Raw genomic sequence first — 15,669 nt, forward strand, 5'->3', positions numbered from 1 at the left:
AATTCATTGAGTTTTATTTAATTCAACTAGTATGAGGTCTGTCTAGCAGTTATCCCACCATGTAATATGAAAAAATAGAAACATTTATTGAGGAAGATACAACATACAAGAAACACTGTACAAGTTTCAGTCCCCTTCAAAGTAGGCACCTTGAGACCACACATAGTTCTCCCAATCACCATCAGCTGCCCTATCATATTTTCTGGAATCTCATCAATGGTCTGAAATCTCTTCCCTTTCAAAGGTGATTTTAGTTTTGGGAACAGCCAGAAGTCACAGATTGCCAAATCTGGGCTGTACGGGAGCTGAGCCACCTGGGCGAGTTAATGTTTTACCAAAAAACTCTGCACGAGACATGATGCATGAGGAAGCATGTTGTCATAATGAAGCTTCCCATCACCCATTGATGGGCAGCTTCAGCCTTTTAAATTACTTGAATAGTTTCCCAGAGGAATGTTCAAGCTTAATGCAAAATTTGATGCAGATTTATTGCTCTACTCTCTCAGTGATTTTGAACGTAATGGCCACGCAGTACACATGTTCACTCAATGGGGTTCAGCATGTCCACTGACTAAGTTGTCATTGTTCACGCATGAGCATTTAAGTCCACTGTCCTTGGCTGCCAAGTTACATCAGTGTCACACAAACCATTCTCATTATATTAACAATGGCTGGACTTTTTCTGGACAGACCACATATATTTTAAGGATCTGCTGTGCACCTGGCACTGGATACCAAAAAAATGGATAAAATAGAGCCTGTTCCTTGAAGGATGGATGCATCAAAAGATGCATATGCAAAAAAGAAGTAAAGAATAAATGATCAATAGATCTCTATAAATCAAAAACTATTCTGAGGAATTATCTAATAGCTATTAAGCTACTACAGTATTTTCCTCTTCTTCTGAAAAATTTATTTTGAATGTATCAGTGATTCACATCCTTTAAAAATTACTCAGGCCTGACCAGTGTGGCTCATTGGGTTGGGCATTATCCCACAAAGTGAAAGGCTGGCAGCAGCTATATTCCCATCAGAGCACATGCCTAGATTGCAGGTTCAGTTTCCAGTTGGGACATGTATGAGAGACAACTGATAGATGTTTCTCTCTTGTATCAATGTTTCTCTCCCATTCTTTCTTTTTCCCTTCCCCATCTCTAAAAATAAATAAAATGTTTTAAAAAATTAGTGAATATGATAAAGTTAATTATACATGAGCCTTAAAAAGTTTTTCTAGATCTTTATTCTAAACTAAGTCATTTTAAAGATGTATATTTTGAAGCATACTACAATGCAATACAAAAATTTGTGACATTTTCATGTGAAATTTATATTGTAGTGCCCACAAATAAAGTTTTATTGGAAAAACGTCATTCCCTTTTGTTTGCATACTGTCTATGGCTGCTTTCCCACAAATACTTACCTTCTAATTCATTATTTAAAAGTTTTCAACCCCCAGTCTAAAGTATAGCAAGGATTTTGGTTAAAAAAGTAAAGCTTTGTTGCATTGCTTCATTTTCCAGAGTTTATAGAGGTTTTAAAAATAAATACAGTGCACAAAAAGAGCTTTCTATATAGTTTCTCCAGTTGGTACCTCTACAACAGGAATAGTTAATCCCAGCCAGCCAGAGCTCCATTATCTTCTTGCTCCTATAACATATACTGTGTGCTCCATGGTCTGGCCCTTGAATCTCCTCTAAAGACAGCTGCCAGTGCCTCTAAGATTCTGCCTACTACGCTTTTCACCTATGGTATTACTGGTAGCAGATGAAATGTTTGGGTCCAATCTTTCTTTAAAAGATTTTATTTATTTCTTTTTAGGGGTGAGAGGAGAAAGGGAGGGAGAATGAGAGGGAGAGAAACATTGATGTGAGAAACATAGACTGGCTGCCTCTCCTATGAGCCCCAGGACAGTACTGAACCTATAACCCAAGCATGTGCCCTGATTCAGGCACATGCCCTGACTGGAGTCAAAATGGTGACCCCTCACTTTGCTGTGTCCCTCTTGATGTTAAGAACTTCACTAGGGCCCTGGCATAGCTTAGTGGATTGAGCGCAGGCTGTGAACCAAGGTGTTGCAGGTTTGATTCCCAGTCAGGGCACATACCTAGGTTGCAGGCCACAGCCCCCAGCAACTGCGTATTGATGTTTCTCTCTCTGTCTCTCTTTCTCTCTTCCTTCCCTCTCTAAAAATAAATAAATAAAAATCTTTTAAAAATGCTCTCTGTCTATGAGCTTTAAAAAAAAAAGAACTTCACTAGGCATTTGGGGGTGGGTGTGAAGTTGGGCTGAAGGCAGGTGCACCTCTGTAGGCAGTGCTAAGTAAGAAAGCTCTGCGTGTTTTAAGAGACTCAAAGTGTTAACATGAAACAATGATACACAATGTTTTCAAGTGTAATAAGAATCTTTTTTCAAACACGAAAAATATTTCATGGTAATAGGTGTGCTCTTATTTATTCAGTCACTGCAGATAAAACCTGAAGCCCCAGCAGATTTTCATATCTACTTCCTGAATGTCTGTGATCATAGAAATCGGTTTAAAGGAGTGAAATTACGGTGGGGTGCGGGCACTTAACACATCAGTTCGTGGGTTTGGAGGGGAGGGCAGTAAGAGGATTCCTAATAGAATTTAACCAGTGCTGTCTGTAGAATACAGCTGCTTCTTCCAGAACACGCTCAGGTGATAAAGTCAAAACTACTGAGCACTTTAAATTCTCCCCCAGATGCCACCCTGGACTTACCAAAGAGTGTGAGGGAAGTATTCCGAATGTCACCTCAGACATCATAATATCTCTTACCTAAAACTAACTTCTAAATCACTTGAATATATCTTCAAATAACCATATAACCTGCCTGTGAGCAGTAGGCATTACTTCCTTTTTTATTTTAAAGAGAAGCAGAGGGTTTGCATAGGCCCTACCTCCACCCCAAACCCTATTCTCCAACTGAATCTTTTCACTTAGCAAGCTTCATCACCATCCACTGGGTTACCTAAGCCAGCAAATGTGGACACTGTCCTAGATTCTTCTCTCTCCTTTGCCTTCCATATCTTATTAATTACAAAACCTGTTGATTTTACCTCCTAAATGTCTTTCAAATCCATCTCTCTCTCTCTCTCTCTACCCTCACTGCCACTCTTTCAGTTCAGCATTTCTTTTGCAAAACTGCAACAGTTCTGCATTTGGCATGTCACTCCCAGGCTTGAAAAACATGCCATTTCACTTCCAATATGATAAAGCTCAAATAAAGCTCACAAAGTCCCATATGATGTGGCCATTGCTAGAGCTTCAGACCCATTTCCCCAAATCTCAGTCACACACTTTATGTTCCAGTCCCAGGGAACTTCTCTGAAATCTTTAATGGTGCCATGATCATTCTGACTGCTAGTCTTAGTACAGTCAGCTGCTCCTGTATTTAAATTTTTCCTAATCCATCCCCACGCTTGGTCTGGATAATCTTCTTTCCAGGTCAACTCAAGAGTCACTCCTCCAGCAAGCCTTGCTTGACCAGCCTTAGACTGGATGGCATGCCCTGTGGAGTGTTTCCATAAGCCTTTGAGTCTATGGGTGTCAGAGAATTTGTTTCATGAAGGCAGCACCAGTTCTTTTTCTTGTGCACTTCCATCTTCTTAATGCCTTGCATGGAATACAGAAGGTGGTAAATAAATTAGGACAGGGATCCCCAGACCATGGACCACAGACAGGTAATGGTCCATGGCCTGTAAAGAACTTGGCCACACAGCAGGAGGTGAGTGGCTTTGCCTCCCCATCCATGCTCCCCCGCCACCGCACTGTTCATGGAAAAATTGTCTTCCACAAAACCAGTCTCTGTTGCCAAAAAGGTTGGGAACCACTGAATTAGGGCATCCTCCAAGCTGCCCCGAATCATGACCTAAAAGGAAGTACTACCCTGACTCAGCTCCCTGAAGCAACCTATGGGAGAATTCCCTCATTACATCACAGTAAAGCCTTGTTTCAGGGTTGAAAATCCTAGCAAGGACTTAGCACAAATATTCAAACTATGTCTTTACCCCATGAGCAAGGAATTAGCAGGTAGGTTTTCCCACTAAAGCTAAGGCCTGGCCATAAAGGATCCCAAGAAAATATTGATAGAATAAAATCTGTCCAGGATCCTCTTTCTTTGACCCCTTTTTATCAGAAGGAAGTTGCATTACAAGACTATTGAAAGTCACAATCTACAACATCCATAAGCCTCTGGGGTTGATCACCATGGAATCATCATCATTACAAAGAAATGTTTATACACTGTTCTATGCAGGAGTTTTGAAATAGTCTGAATGCTTTACTGAATAAGTCATAGAAGGACTTGACATCCACAGCTTTACAATTTGAAAGTCATTGATGTTGAAAGACAGTAATAATCTAATGGAGCTGCACAGAGAATAGCTAACTTGACAAGCCTTGCAACCTGGATACAGCTGTGAAAATAGATCTTTCAGAGCTCTATAATAATATAGTCACTCTGGAAATAAGCCAGTCAGAGAAAGACAAATGCCATATGATCTCACTCATATGTGGAATCAATGAACAAAATAAACTGGCAAGCAAAATAAAACCAGAGGCATGGACACATGGAACACAACGATAGATTTCAGAGAGAGGGTAGTGGGGGGAGACTGGAATAGATTGACCAAAGCACATATATGTATAGCCCATGGTCACAGACCATGATGTGGTAAGGAGGGGGGAGTTGGCAGAAGGGGGAAGCGGGGGTGATGGGGGACATCTGTAATAGTGTCAACAAGAAAAATTTAAAAAATAAATACAATAAAATATTTTACTGTGTGCAAAACAACACTATATTTACTCTCTACATCAAGTAAGCTAATTGAATTTTTGCAGGTTTCTGGCTAAAAGAAGCCTAAGTTTATTGCTGACACAAAGCTGCATAGTAAAGCCACTTTGTAATGCTAATTTCACTGTCAAACAACCACAGGGTAAATTCTTCCAGAGCTTAGAAGCATCTGAAAGAGTAATGATTTCTTCTGTGATAATGCATTTAACAGATTTATAAATTCAGTCTTCAGGCAGGGTCCCAAAACAACCAGACCTCTGTCATAATCTGTTTTCCCCTTTTAACCTCATTGCATTGCAGGGATTTGTGCCAGAAAAGTGACCAACACCAATGCGTCTGAAATCAGTGGAATCAAAATTACCAAAATTGCTGCTGAGTCAGAGGTGTTTTTAAATTTTGACAAACAACATATAGCTTCATACTAAATGGTTAACACCCTTCTGTGGTGGTTTTGCAATCCTGTACTTATACTGTACCTCTACCACACTGAAATTACAGGTTCTGGTGAAATGACACTAACAATAATAATACATCTTAGAATGGTGTCATTTAAGGGCCTTTGAAACAAGTTTCAACATTGATGCATTGAATATTTCCACACTAAGTCCTACTTTCTCCTCTAAAACATAAATGGAAAACTGAAAAACCATGGTTTTCCTAGTGTCTGAAGTTGGCTCTGAAGGATATATTTTTTAATTTTTTTATTGATTTGAGAATGAGAAAAACATTAATTTTGTTGTTGTTGTTCCACTTATTTATGCACTCATTGATGGATTCTTCTGTGTCCTGACTGGGCATTAAAGCGCAACCTTGGTGTATCAGGACAATGCTCTAACCCAGGGGTCCCCAGCCCCCAGGCCACAGACCTGACCAGGTACCAATCTGGGCCTATCAGGAACCATATCACACAGCAGGAGGTGAGTTTGAATGTAATACACTTAAATCATCCAGGCTGCAACTGCTGCTGTAACCAACTGAGATTCCTAGCCAGGGCCACTGAGAGATATTTTGATTGTCACATCAAGCATAAAATATTGATGAAGCATTTAAGTAAAATAGATTGCACTTCTCTCTTTAGCAAGGAATGAATTTTAAAGCTATATAGTGTATGCTATTTGTTATAAGTACATAGAAATACTCCCGGAGAGTCAAATAATCAATTGAACCACTAGAATATATTTCAAAACCAAGGAGGAATTTTTTAAACTAACATTTTTTAAAAAAACTTAATTATATATGCATATATTTTATATTTTAAAGTATACAATGACAATATTACAATGTTAGTCATATCATGCAAAGGAAGCACTTTTAGAACTCTGAGAGTCAAAAACCAATCAAAATTGACACACATCTGAAATTCAAAAATCTAAAGTGTTCACAAGAAATCATGGCCAGCAAAAGGCAGCTATGTAGACAAACACTAAGGGACTGATACAGGAAGTCAACAGTTGTCAGTATTCAGGCAACACTATTCAAGACAGATGAACCCCTGTCCCAAAAGTGGTCTCCTCCAGTTCCTACAGAAGACAAAGCCCAGAGAGTACATGGCATTATCTCCTTGGCTGACTAAATGGACTCATGGTTTTCAGTTACCCTTGACAGCTGTACATCTCACTACGATCTGTGTGCCCCATGTTGGCTTTTGTTTTATGCACCTATTTCTCCTGATTTAGATAGTCTAAGCCTTGTCTGAGAGACAAGCCTGTGTGTTGATTGGGACAAGACTAGACCTGTATTTGATTGGCCTACTGGTCTCTCTTGTCAATTTTTCTATGAATGCCCCCAACGGACTGCAAAATATTTGTGACAGCCATAATTTCACATTTTTTCATGCTTTCCAAACATGTAAAGGAAACGTAAATAAAACATTATTTGATCATTGTTTTTATAATATGTTATAATTTATATAATCAAATTTGTGTGGTCCTCTTCAAAAGTGTCATCTTTATCACTATTTCATTATATATTTATAATTATGCTTCTTCTGCTCAAAGCACTTATGTTTCCCTTCATTAGGAGATGTCTTTGAAGTCTGCAATAAAAATAATATTGAATGTCAATTGTAATTGAAAAATAAAATTTAGCCCTGGCTGGTGTGGGTCAGTGAATTGAGTGCCAGCCTGCAAACAAAAGGGTTGTTGGTTCCATTCCCAGTCTAGGGCACATGCCTGGGTTGTGGACCAGGTCCCCAGTAGGGGGCACATGAGAGGCAACCACATATCAATATTTCCCCTCCTTCAGCTCTCTAAAAATAAATTAGTAAGATCTTAAAAATGTCCTTTGTTAAAAAATAAAAATTAAATTAAATTTATAATACATTTTTTGAATGATAATCTAAATTTAAGTAGCACTTGACTGTTAACAAAGTATGATGAAAATTATCTACACTTTCAGTGTACGTTTGCATGTAATTTTGAGATAGAGTCAAAAGTCATTTTAGAAACAAGTCCAAGTGACCAGTCTTGGATAATATGACTTTTAATTTAAAGCAAGCTACTATTGCTCTGACCAGTGTGGCTCAGTTGGTTGAAGTATCATCCTGTAAACTGAAAGGTTGTGGGTCATTCCTGGTGAGGGCACATGCCTGAGTTGTGGGTTTGGTCCCTGGTTGGGGCACCTAGGAGAGGCAACCCATTGGTATTTCTCTCACATCAATGTTTCTCTCCCATTTTTGCACCTTCCTTTCCACTCTCTCAAAAAATAAATAAATAATTTTAAAAAAATAAATAAAGCAAGCTACTATAAAATAATGGCTAAAAAGTAATGAACTGCTATGAACTTATGAAAATAAATTTACATACTGGTTTTAAAGATAATTCTATAACAAAAATTTAAAAACACTTTGATCAAAGGCAGAATGTTTATAATAAGAGTTTGGTTTCCACTGGTAGCTGTTTTGGCACACCACACCCATTCTGGTGTATAAGTTCTAGCATATTTGTTTCAAGATCTCTCACTACTTTGTGTGTAATAATTACAAACTTATCTTAAATTATCTTATTATTAACCTGAGACTCACAAAATGCATTGCTTTGCTGGATTTCCATCTTAGATCTTGATATTATTTACTCTTAGTTCTTACTTGAGACTTAACTGTGGAGTTTATTACAGTCCCCTATATCAAGTCTTGAGAGAGATCTGTGGCATTGTACACCTGGATTCTGAGGGGCTCTAACAATTCCTCAAGTACACATCTAAAATTCTGGTGTGGATACCATGACCAAATTAAAGCGGAGTCATCTGACACATGGTTTGATATACAGTCTTACAACTAAACAGAATATGGAAAATTCAGGGCATGAGAGAAAAGACAGAGAACAAGCTGAATAACTACCTTCAAAGTTATTAGAAAATGTAGATTTAGAAAATTGGTCAAAATTATTCTATTGGTAAACATTTGTAAAGCAATTCCATTGGTATATGAATCATAAATTCTATGCAAATATATCATCTTTAGTTTAAAAACATCTTCCTATTTTAAAAAAGCTTTAAGTTAATGTACTTGTTTTCCATGATATTCATAAAGTGTTTGAATTTTTGTGTGAAGTTCTCTTTTAGATTGTTTATAAATATATGTACATATTATGTAAGCATTATACTTCCAATGTCCTTCAAATTTGTACTTAATATGAAACCTATGCAAAATTAAATACTTAAATCTTTCCCAAATTTTATTAGCTTTTCCAATAACAAAACCTAAACAATGAAAGAGATATTCAATATAGCCTATAACCCAGACCATAATAGGCTTTACTCTTTTATGAAATGGAAACTGAAGGTACCATGTTTAGAAAGTTGAATTTTAAGTCATTTAATAACAAATGATATAAGCATATGACATTTTTGTGTGTATGTATCTGGTAAGGCCATGTCAGAAGAGACTTTACCTAATTTAAATTCTCATCTGAGCCCATTCATTGTGTATACAGAGTGACAGTCACAAAATTATATTCAACAAAGATGAATTTAGTATATTATATAAACAAGGTACATAGTATTGTAAAAAAAATGTAAAAGTATGGTCATTGATGATGATATAATAGCAGCTAACATTTATGGGCTAAACACTTTACATACACTATCTCAACAGATTAACTCCAGTGGATAGGTCCTACTAGTCTCCAAGCTGTAAAGGTCAAGTCACACAAACACAGAGATGTTAAGTGACTTCCTTCAGGTCACACAACTACTAAGTATAGATTTAGGATTTGAATCAAAACAATCTGAATCCAAATCCTAACACTCTTGACTGCTAAACCATACAGTCTAATCCAATGCATAAAATAAGTTTTTACCCTTTCAGAATTATAACCCAGAAAAAAGTTTATAATCACAGATACTTTAGGAGACCATCAATTCCTGTAAATAGTAGGAACTTAACTTTTAAAAATATACCTATGCTTAGAACAATTTATTATGAAATAGTTTGGGAACAGGAATGAGCACACTCTTAACAAAGTGAGCAGCCAATATATATATATATATTTTTTTACACAAATCAACCTGAGAGCACTTTTAAACTTCAGTAAAATTTACAAGATGTTCTGTTGGGGGGAAATTTTGTTTGATAAATCAAGAATAATCTCATTTAAATCAACAATGAGATAATTTGAAGTCCCTTGGTACTTACAAGTGGCCATAAGGCATTCATTCTCCTGAAAACTTTAGTTTTAGACTGTCTGGCATTGGCGTTCCTCAAAGTGCTCTACCAAAAAGTCGACAGTGTATGCCAATGGGCGTTCTGATTTTGGAAGTAGAAGGAAAATAAATCAACAGATAATCAAATTTTCAAAGATGGTGTAACAAAAGGTGCTGAAAACATCAACACAAACAGGTAATTTCAAAGAGTATAGTCCTCTCCCATTCACAGCTCTCCTTCAATTATGAATGATCTCTCCCTAGCACTGAGTTCCAGGCTTACTGCACATGCAGAGAATAAAACAGAGACGTGAAAACTGAATCCCTTCCCTGCAACATGTACATATGGGTATATGTACCAAAGTATGCTGATTCATTGGACAATTATGACTCAAGTTATATCCCATGAGAAAACCGTACCTACTCATTCATTTATACAAGTACAACAGGAAAAGAAGACACAGTATCCAAAGAACACTTCAAATATGAAATGCTACACATAGAGTTTAGACTATAGACTCTATTTTTAAAACACCTCGTTAGATGAAATATGCATGCTTTTATGGACCGTCACATGCAAAGTAGGATTAAGTACAATTTTTTAAATGTCAGTTGGATATAACTTCAGTGTCTATTCCCAGGGCTTCACATTTTCATGACAATTCTAACCCTTACCCCTTTTAAAATTTATAGCTTGTGGAATTGGCTTTTAAAAAATAAATAAATGAAGTATTTCAAGGGTTTCGCTTTCATTCTTTAAAGGAAGAATAATGGAATTGCAGCAAAGACTTATTAGACTTAGTATTATAACAATAAAAACTTAATTTAAGTATATAGTACCCACTTCACTCCTCAAAATTCAGTCAACAAATGTTTTCTGAGCATCTATTACATGCAGATATGGCAGTAGTAGTATGTATGCCAAGAAGTCATCTAAATTTCTAAGGCATGAAGGGGAGAAAACAAAGGACTAAACTTAAGTATTTTTATTAACAAGTTTATAATCCATCAACTTCTTAGAAAAACCTAAGAAAACAATTGCACACCAGCACATTTGGGTCTTGAGAACATGATTTTCAGTTGTAAGTTAAGACTTCAAAGTTAAGCTAAGGCTTCCTATCAAAACAGTTTATTCTTTTATCTCTTCTTCATGTTTTCACTTTTATTCCACAAAATCCAGGTTCTCTTCCTTAACAACGAATGATACAGCGCATCTTTTAAAAAACGATTCATCTTTCCCCAAAACCAGCCCATACACTGGCCCTCCTTTTTCGTGGGCACGTGTCTTTCCAAAGCTCGACTGGACACCCTCTCACCTGAAAAAAAGTTTGGAGACGACGCTGGCCTTTTCCAGAGGCGACCTCTGCATGGTCTCTGGGGACTCCGAGGTCCCTGCCGGGCAGCAGGGCTCGAGCTCTTAATGCCAAACGCCCCAGTCTTCTCGCTGCCGGCTGCTCGCCCCTTTTTCTTTGACCTGCGGTGATGTCATTTGCTTCCAACTCCCCCCACCACCCTACCCCCACGCACCTCCCCTTTCCTCTTGCTCCTTTCCCCGCCTCCACTGCCCAGGTTAAAAGCTGGGCACCGCCTGGTCCGGCCCCACTTTTGCTCTAGCGGTTTTCTCCACCCCCTCCCCACCCCCGTCCGCACCCCGACCTTTCCTTCTTTCGCGCCTCCTTCCCTCCCTCTCCGCCCCGCGTCTCCCCTCTCCGGATTCTGACTCCCAGCCTTCCTCCCTCGCGCGCGCTCCTTCCAGGACCTTGTCCTCACCGAGAAGCCCCCGCCCAGCCCGCAGGTGAGGACAGTCCTGGCTGCTCTCCAGGTCCAGCCACCGGCGCTTGTGGACAGAGGAGCCACGGGCGAAAGCAGAACCCGCCCTCCAACCAACCCCCCACCCCCCGTCCTGGTCCCCTGGACCCTCCTACTCACCAGGTTGCACGGACCCCCTCACGCCACCACCAAGTTCCCGGTGCCTTCCTCCTCCTCCCCTTTTCCAAGATCCTAGTCGGGTTTCGGTTACTTTTGCAAGGTGCATTGTGAAAGAGGAACAAAAATATGTCTCTCCTATATCAAAATGCAGCCTTAGAGAGCCGGAACGTCCCGCGGCAGTGCCTGTTGTGTTCCCCTTAGCGCGTCCTTTGACTGTGGGGGAAGAACGAAGCTTTGTTAGTTTCAGGCCCAAGTAAGTTCCAAGTGTGGCTTAGACCCCTTAGGTGACTGGCTGCTTCGGGGTAGAGCGGGAGGGAGGCATCCTACTAGGAGGTGAAAGGAGTTATCCCTTTGCCCATTGCTCTCCCAGGATTTGTTCATTGTCTGTCCTAAGTTTTTCAGTCCAGCTTGCGTTTTTAAGAAAAGCTATTGTGTGTGTTAGAGACTACGATGACATGTGGACAGTCTGCAAACTAACCCGCCCTCATATAGATTTCCTAGTCTCGGTCAGCAAAACATCTTGACTAACACGCTGAAAGGAATGCAAACAGTCTTTGAAGCAGAAGTAGCCTGTGAACTCTGACCTGACTGGGGGAAACGCCATCTTCAACCCTCCAAGGGCAGCTAAGCTTTCTTCCCCAGGTGTGGGCGCCTCAGCTTCCCCCAGTCTTTGGTACTCAGGTTGTCAGCCTGGCTGATGGTTTTTAAAGAGCCAAGCCTTTAATTCCTGAATCCTATTGTGTAAAAGCAAGAGCATATTTAGTTTATTATTATTATCATTATTATTATTTTGATCCTCAGCCAAGGACATGATTATTGATTTTAGAGAGAGGGGGAAAGAGAGAGGTAGAGAAACATCCATGTGAGAGAGAAACACCGATTCGTTTCCCCTCACAGGTGCCTGGACTGAGACCCAATGCAACACAGGTATGTGCCCTCAATGGAATCCAACCTGTGACCTCAGTTTATGGGGGAGACGCTCCAAACAACTGAGCCTCACCCGCCAGGGCAAGGGCACAGTTGAGTTTAAACTGAAAAATTCAAATGAAAGGAGAGTTCTGTCTGATTACTTTATTGCCTCTACATCTAAGGCAGGAATATTTGCCTGTGAATTACCTTATTGTTGACTGTGGTTACCCAAATACAGTATAAATAAAACATCCATTTCATAAAAATAGAAAGATAAGCACATGTATTTAAATTGAATGTATTCAGCAAGTTTTTATAGCTCTCCTTTGCCTTTCAATATCACCTTTTTTCTATCTTAAAGTGGGTTTTATAAACCTTTAAATTTTATTATCCTAAATTTTAATAGTAGAGAAAATAAGATCAAAGAGATAAACCAAACTGCATAAAGCCAGATACCAGGAAGGAACTTTCATATTTCCAACTCATGATCCTTCCTGTAAAGCCTGCACCCGTGTTTTCTTCTCTCAAGTATGACATACAAATTAGGGCCCTGTCTTCATTATTGACTTTTCCCAAGTATGTGATTGAACTTCACCACCCCACTCCATTGTTTGCTTTGTAACTGCTAGGGTGACCCATCAAATATAATTCATTTTGAAATAAATTAGTAATCAGTTCTTCTTTGTTAACACAAAGAAAGTGACAATAAAGAGATTAAGAATTAGTTCCAAAAAGAGATCATAGAAGCTGACCAAATGATAATGGTTCAAGAAGACCCCCCAATATGTGCCTATCATCTCCTTCCTCTGAAAAGAATAAATTAATTACAATTTCTCAAATTCATACTATGTGCTAAGCATAATGTTATGTAGGCTTTACAACAACTATGTAAATAGGTGATACTCTCCCCAGTTTTCAGTTGAGGAAACAGACCAGGAAAGTTAACTAAATGCCTGTGATGACAGAGCTAAGATTCATATCAGGTCTAATTCTAAACTATCACTTCTATCAATGTGCCATATTGCTTCTAATCAAATCATCCCTTGTGTATTTATATATACTATCATTTACATACAAATGCAGCCTTTCTCTTCACGGTAGTTTCATAAAATTATTACTGCTAGACCTATTCTAGCATGAGACAAGAAAGCAGAAACCTACTATACAAACTAAATAGCTACTGGAGTTATTTTTTTGAGATTTTATTTATTTATTTTTAGAGAGGGAAGGGAGGGAGAAATAGAGAGAGAAACATCAATGTGTGGTTGCTGAGGGCCATGGCCTGTGACCCAGGTATGTGGCCTGGCTGTGAATTGAACCTGCAACACTTTTGTTCGCAGCCCGTGCTCAATCCACTGAGCTACACTAGCCAGGGCGCTACTGGAGTTATTTTTAATAAATAACATTTAATTATACTATTCTAAGTGTGTATATACATATGTACATAGGAAGACCCAATTTTTTACAATGAACTATTACATCCCAAGATTGTTCTTAGCATTAGTAAGACTTCAACATAATTCTGATTGTTAACATTATAAACAGACATGAACAAATGAACTAATTGAGACATGATATTAAAGATTTGCATCTAGGTGCATACCTCATTTGGGAAATGCAGATTTATGCACTAGGAAGATGTTCAAATATGGCTGAAGTTCATGACTGAAATCTTGAATGTTGCTTTGAGATGTCAGTCGAGAACAGAAAAGAAATCAATGACTGGATGAGAATAGAAGGTGGTAGTAAGAAACAGTGAAGTTCTTCTCTCCATCCTGCTCAAATATAGTTCATAAAATTTTATATAACATTATAATAGTTTACATTTTTGACACTATATATGCCTGGTGCCATACCAAATACTTAAAAAGGCATGTATTGCCTTTTTAATCTTTATAGCACCTTCATGGGACTGGTACCTTCATTATCCATGTATTATAGGTGAAAAAACGAAAGAAAAAACTAAAAAGTTTAGTAATTTTCCCAAGCAAGTTGCAGAGTAAATAATAACAGAGAAAATTGAGATTTGAACCCAAGCAGTCTATTGCCTGAGCCCAAGCATTTAAATACTATACATACTTCTCCCAGAGAATTTTCTAATGTTTTAAGCAGTACTGACCTTAAATATAGAAATATTAAGTGGCCATTTGTATGGCATTTTTTATTTTTTAAAATTCTTACCTGAAGGCATGTTCACTGATTTCTAGAGAGAGGGAAAAAAAAAACATCAATGTGAGAGAGGAACATTAGCCAGCTGCCTCCTGTACACACCCAGGTATGGAATCCACAGCCCAGGTATGTGCCCTGACCGGGAATCAAACCCATGAACTTTTGGTGCAGGGGAGGATGCTCCAACCAACTGAGCCACACCAGTCTGGGCTGGCTATATGGCATTTTTATTGTGGTAAAATACACATAAATTTTACTTAGGTGTACAGTTCAGTAAAAGCCACCCCAAGAGGGACAACAAGATCATCAAAAAAGAGAAGTGCGAAGTCTTGTCAGTATCACATGGATAGGCTGGATCTGCTTATAAATTACCTAAGCTAGAAGGGTGAAAGCAGCCAAGACTCTTCCACAGTGATGGCCAAAGGTACAAATATACATTATAGTCTTGCAGCAATGTTTCCTACCCGAGGGAGGTGTCCCGATACATGATTAAGCCAGAATGTTTCCTTTTACATCTTCCAACATTGGGAAAATGTAAAAGGAAAGATGTTTGAGCTGACAATTCTGCTTATAGACACACATGCACACATACTTCTGTTTATACATACATAACCCTTCTTCCTCACAACCTCCTTGGAGACAAATTATGTCTTCTGTTTTCTTTTCAACTTTTCTCTTATTTAATAATACAGTATATACAATCAAACACTTGGGGTATACTGATCTAATAGTTAAAATGCCACTGTAAGGAGGAAATCTGAAGATTTTCAAGAGATGAAATGTTACCATTACTCTTTCAGCAAGCAAGAGCTCAGTAACTGCTGTGGCAGTTATATAGAATAAGACAGGATCTCCACCCTTCAAAACTCAGAATCTACCGATGGTCATCAAAATTCTATGAAGGTGGTATCAGAGTACAGTGGAAAGAACTTGGGCTTTAAGGCAGTAAAGAGCTAGGTTTTCAATCTGAGCACCACTACGTACTTAGCTATGTGGTCTTGGGTAAGTGACTTAACTTTTCTGTGTCTCATTCCTTTTCAGAAAAGAAAATAAGGTTAATAACAACCATTTCATGTACACCACAGTGAATACAGACAACAATATTGTATTATAATCATCAACTTGCTAAGAAACTAAAACCTAATTATTCCAGTTCCTAAAAAGACAGTATAATTATGCAAGGTGATAGACATGCTAATTATTACTATA

General features: G+C 38.4%; 1 protein-coding gene across 2 annotated transcripts in view; it reads right to left on the reverse strand.

The window, feature by feature from the left end:
* CFTR (CF transmembrane conductance regulator) overlaps positions 1–10,952 on the reverse strand; it is a 209,619-nt gene extending 198,667 nt beyond the window's left edge. The window contains exons 1-2 of one of the 2 annotated variants that reach the window (XM_045848148.1): positions 10,770–10,815; positions 9,446–9,556 (exon numbers count right to left, since the gene is read on the reverse strand). In XM_045848148.1, the coding sequence (XP_045704104.1) occupies positions 9,446–9,462 (17 nt within the window). In that variant the 5' untranslated portion in view covers positions 9,463–9,556; positions 10,770–10,815. Of the gene's footprint in view, positions 1–9,445; positions 9,557–10,769 lie in introns of both variants that reach the window. The other variant, XM_045848138.1, reaches the window with a different exon arrangement.
* Between the last annotated feature and the right edge of the window lie 4,717 nt (positions 10,953–15,669).

The sequence above is a fragment of the Phyllostomus hastatus genome, unplaced genomic scaffold (genome assembly GCF_019186645.2).
Source record: "Phyllostomus hastatus isolate PE091 unplaced genomic scaffold, TTU_PhHast_1.1 phas_contig_118, whole genome shotgun sequence".
NCBI classification, from domain to species: Eukaryota; Metazoa; Chordata; class Mammalia; order Chiroptera; family Phyllostomidae; genus Phyllostomus; species Phyllostomus hastatus.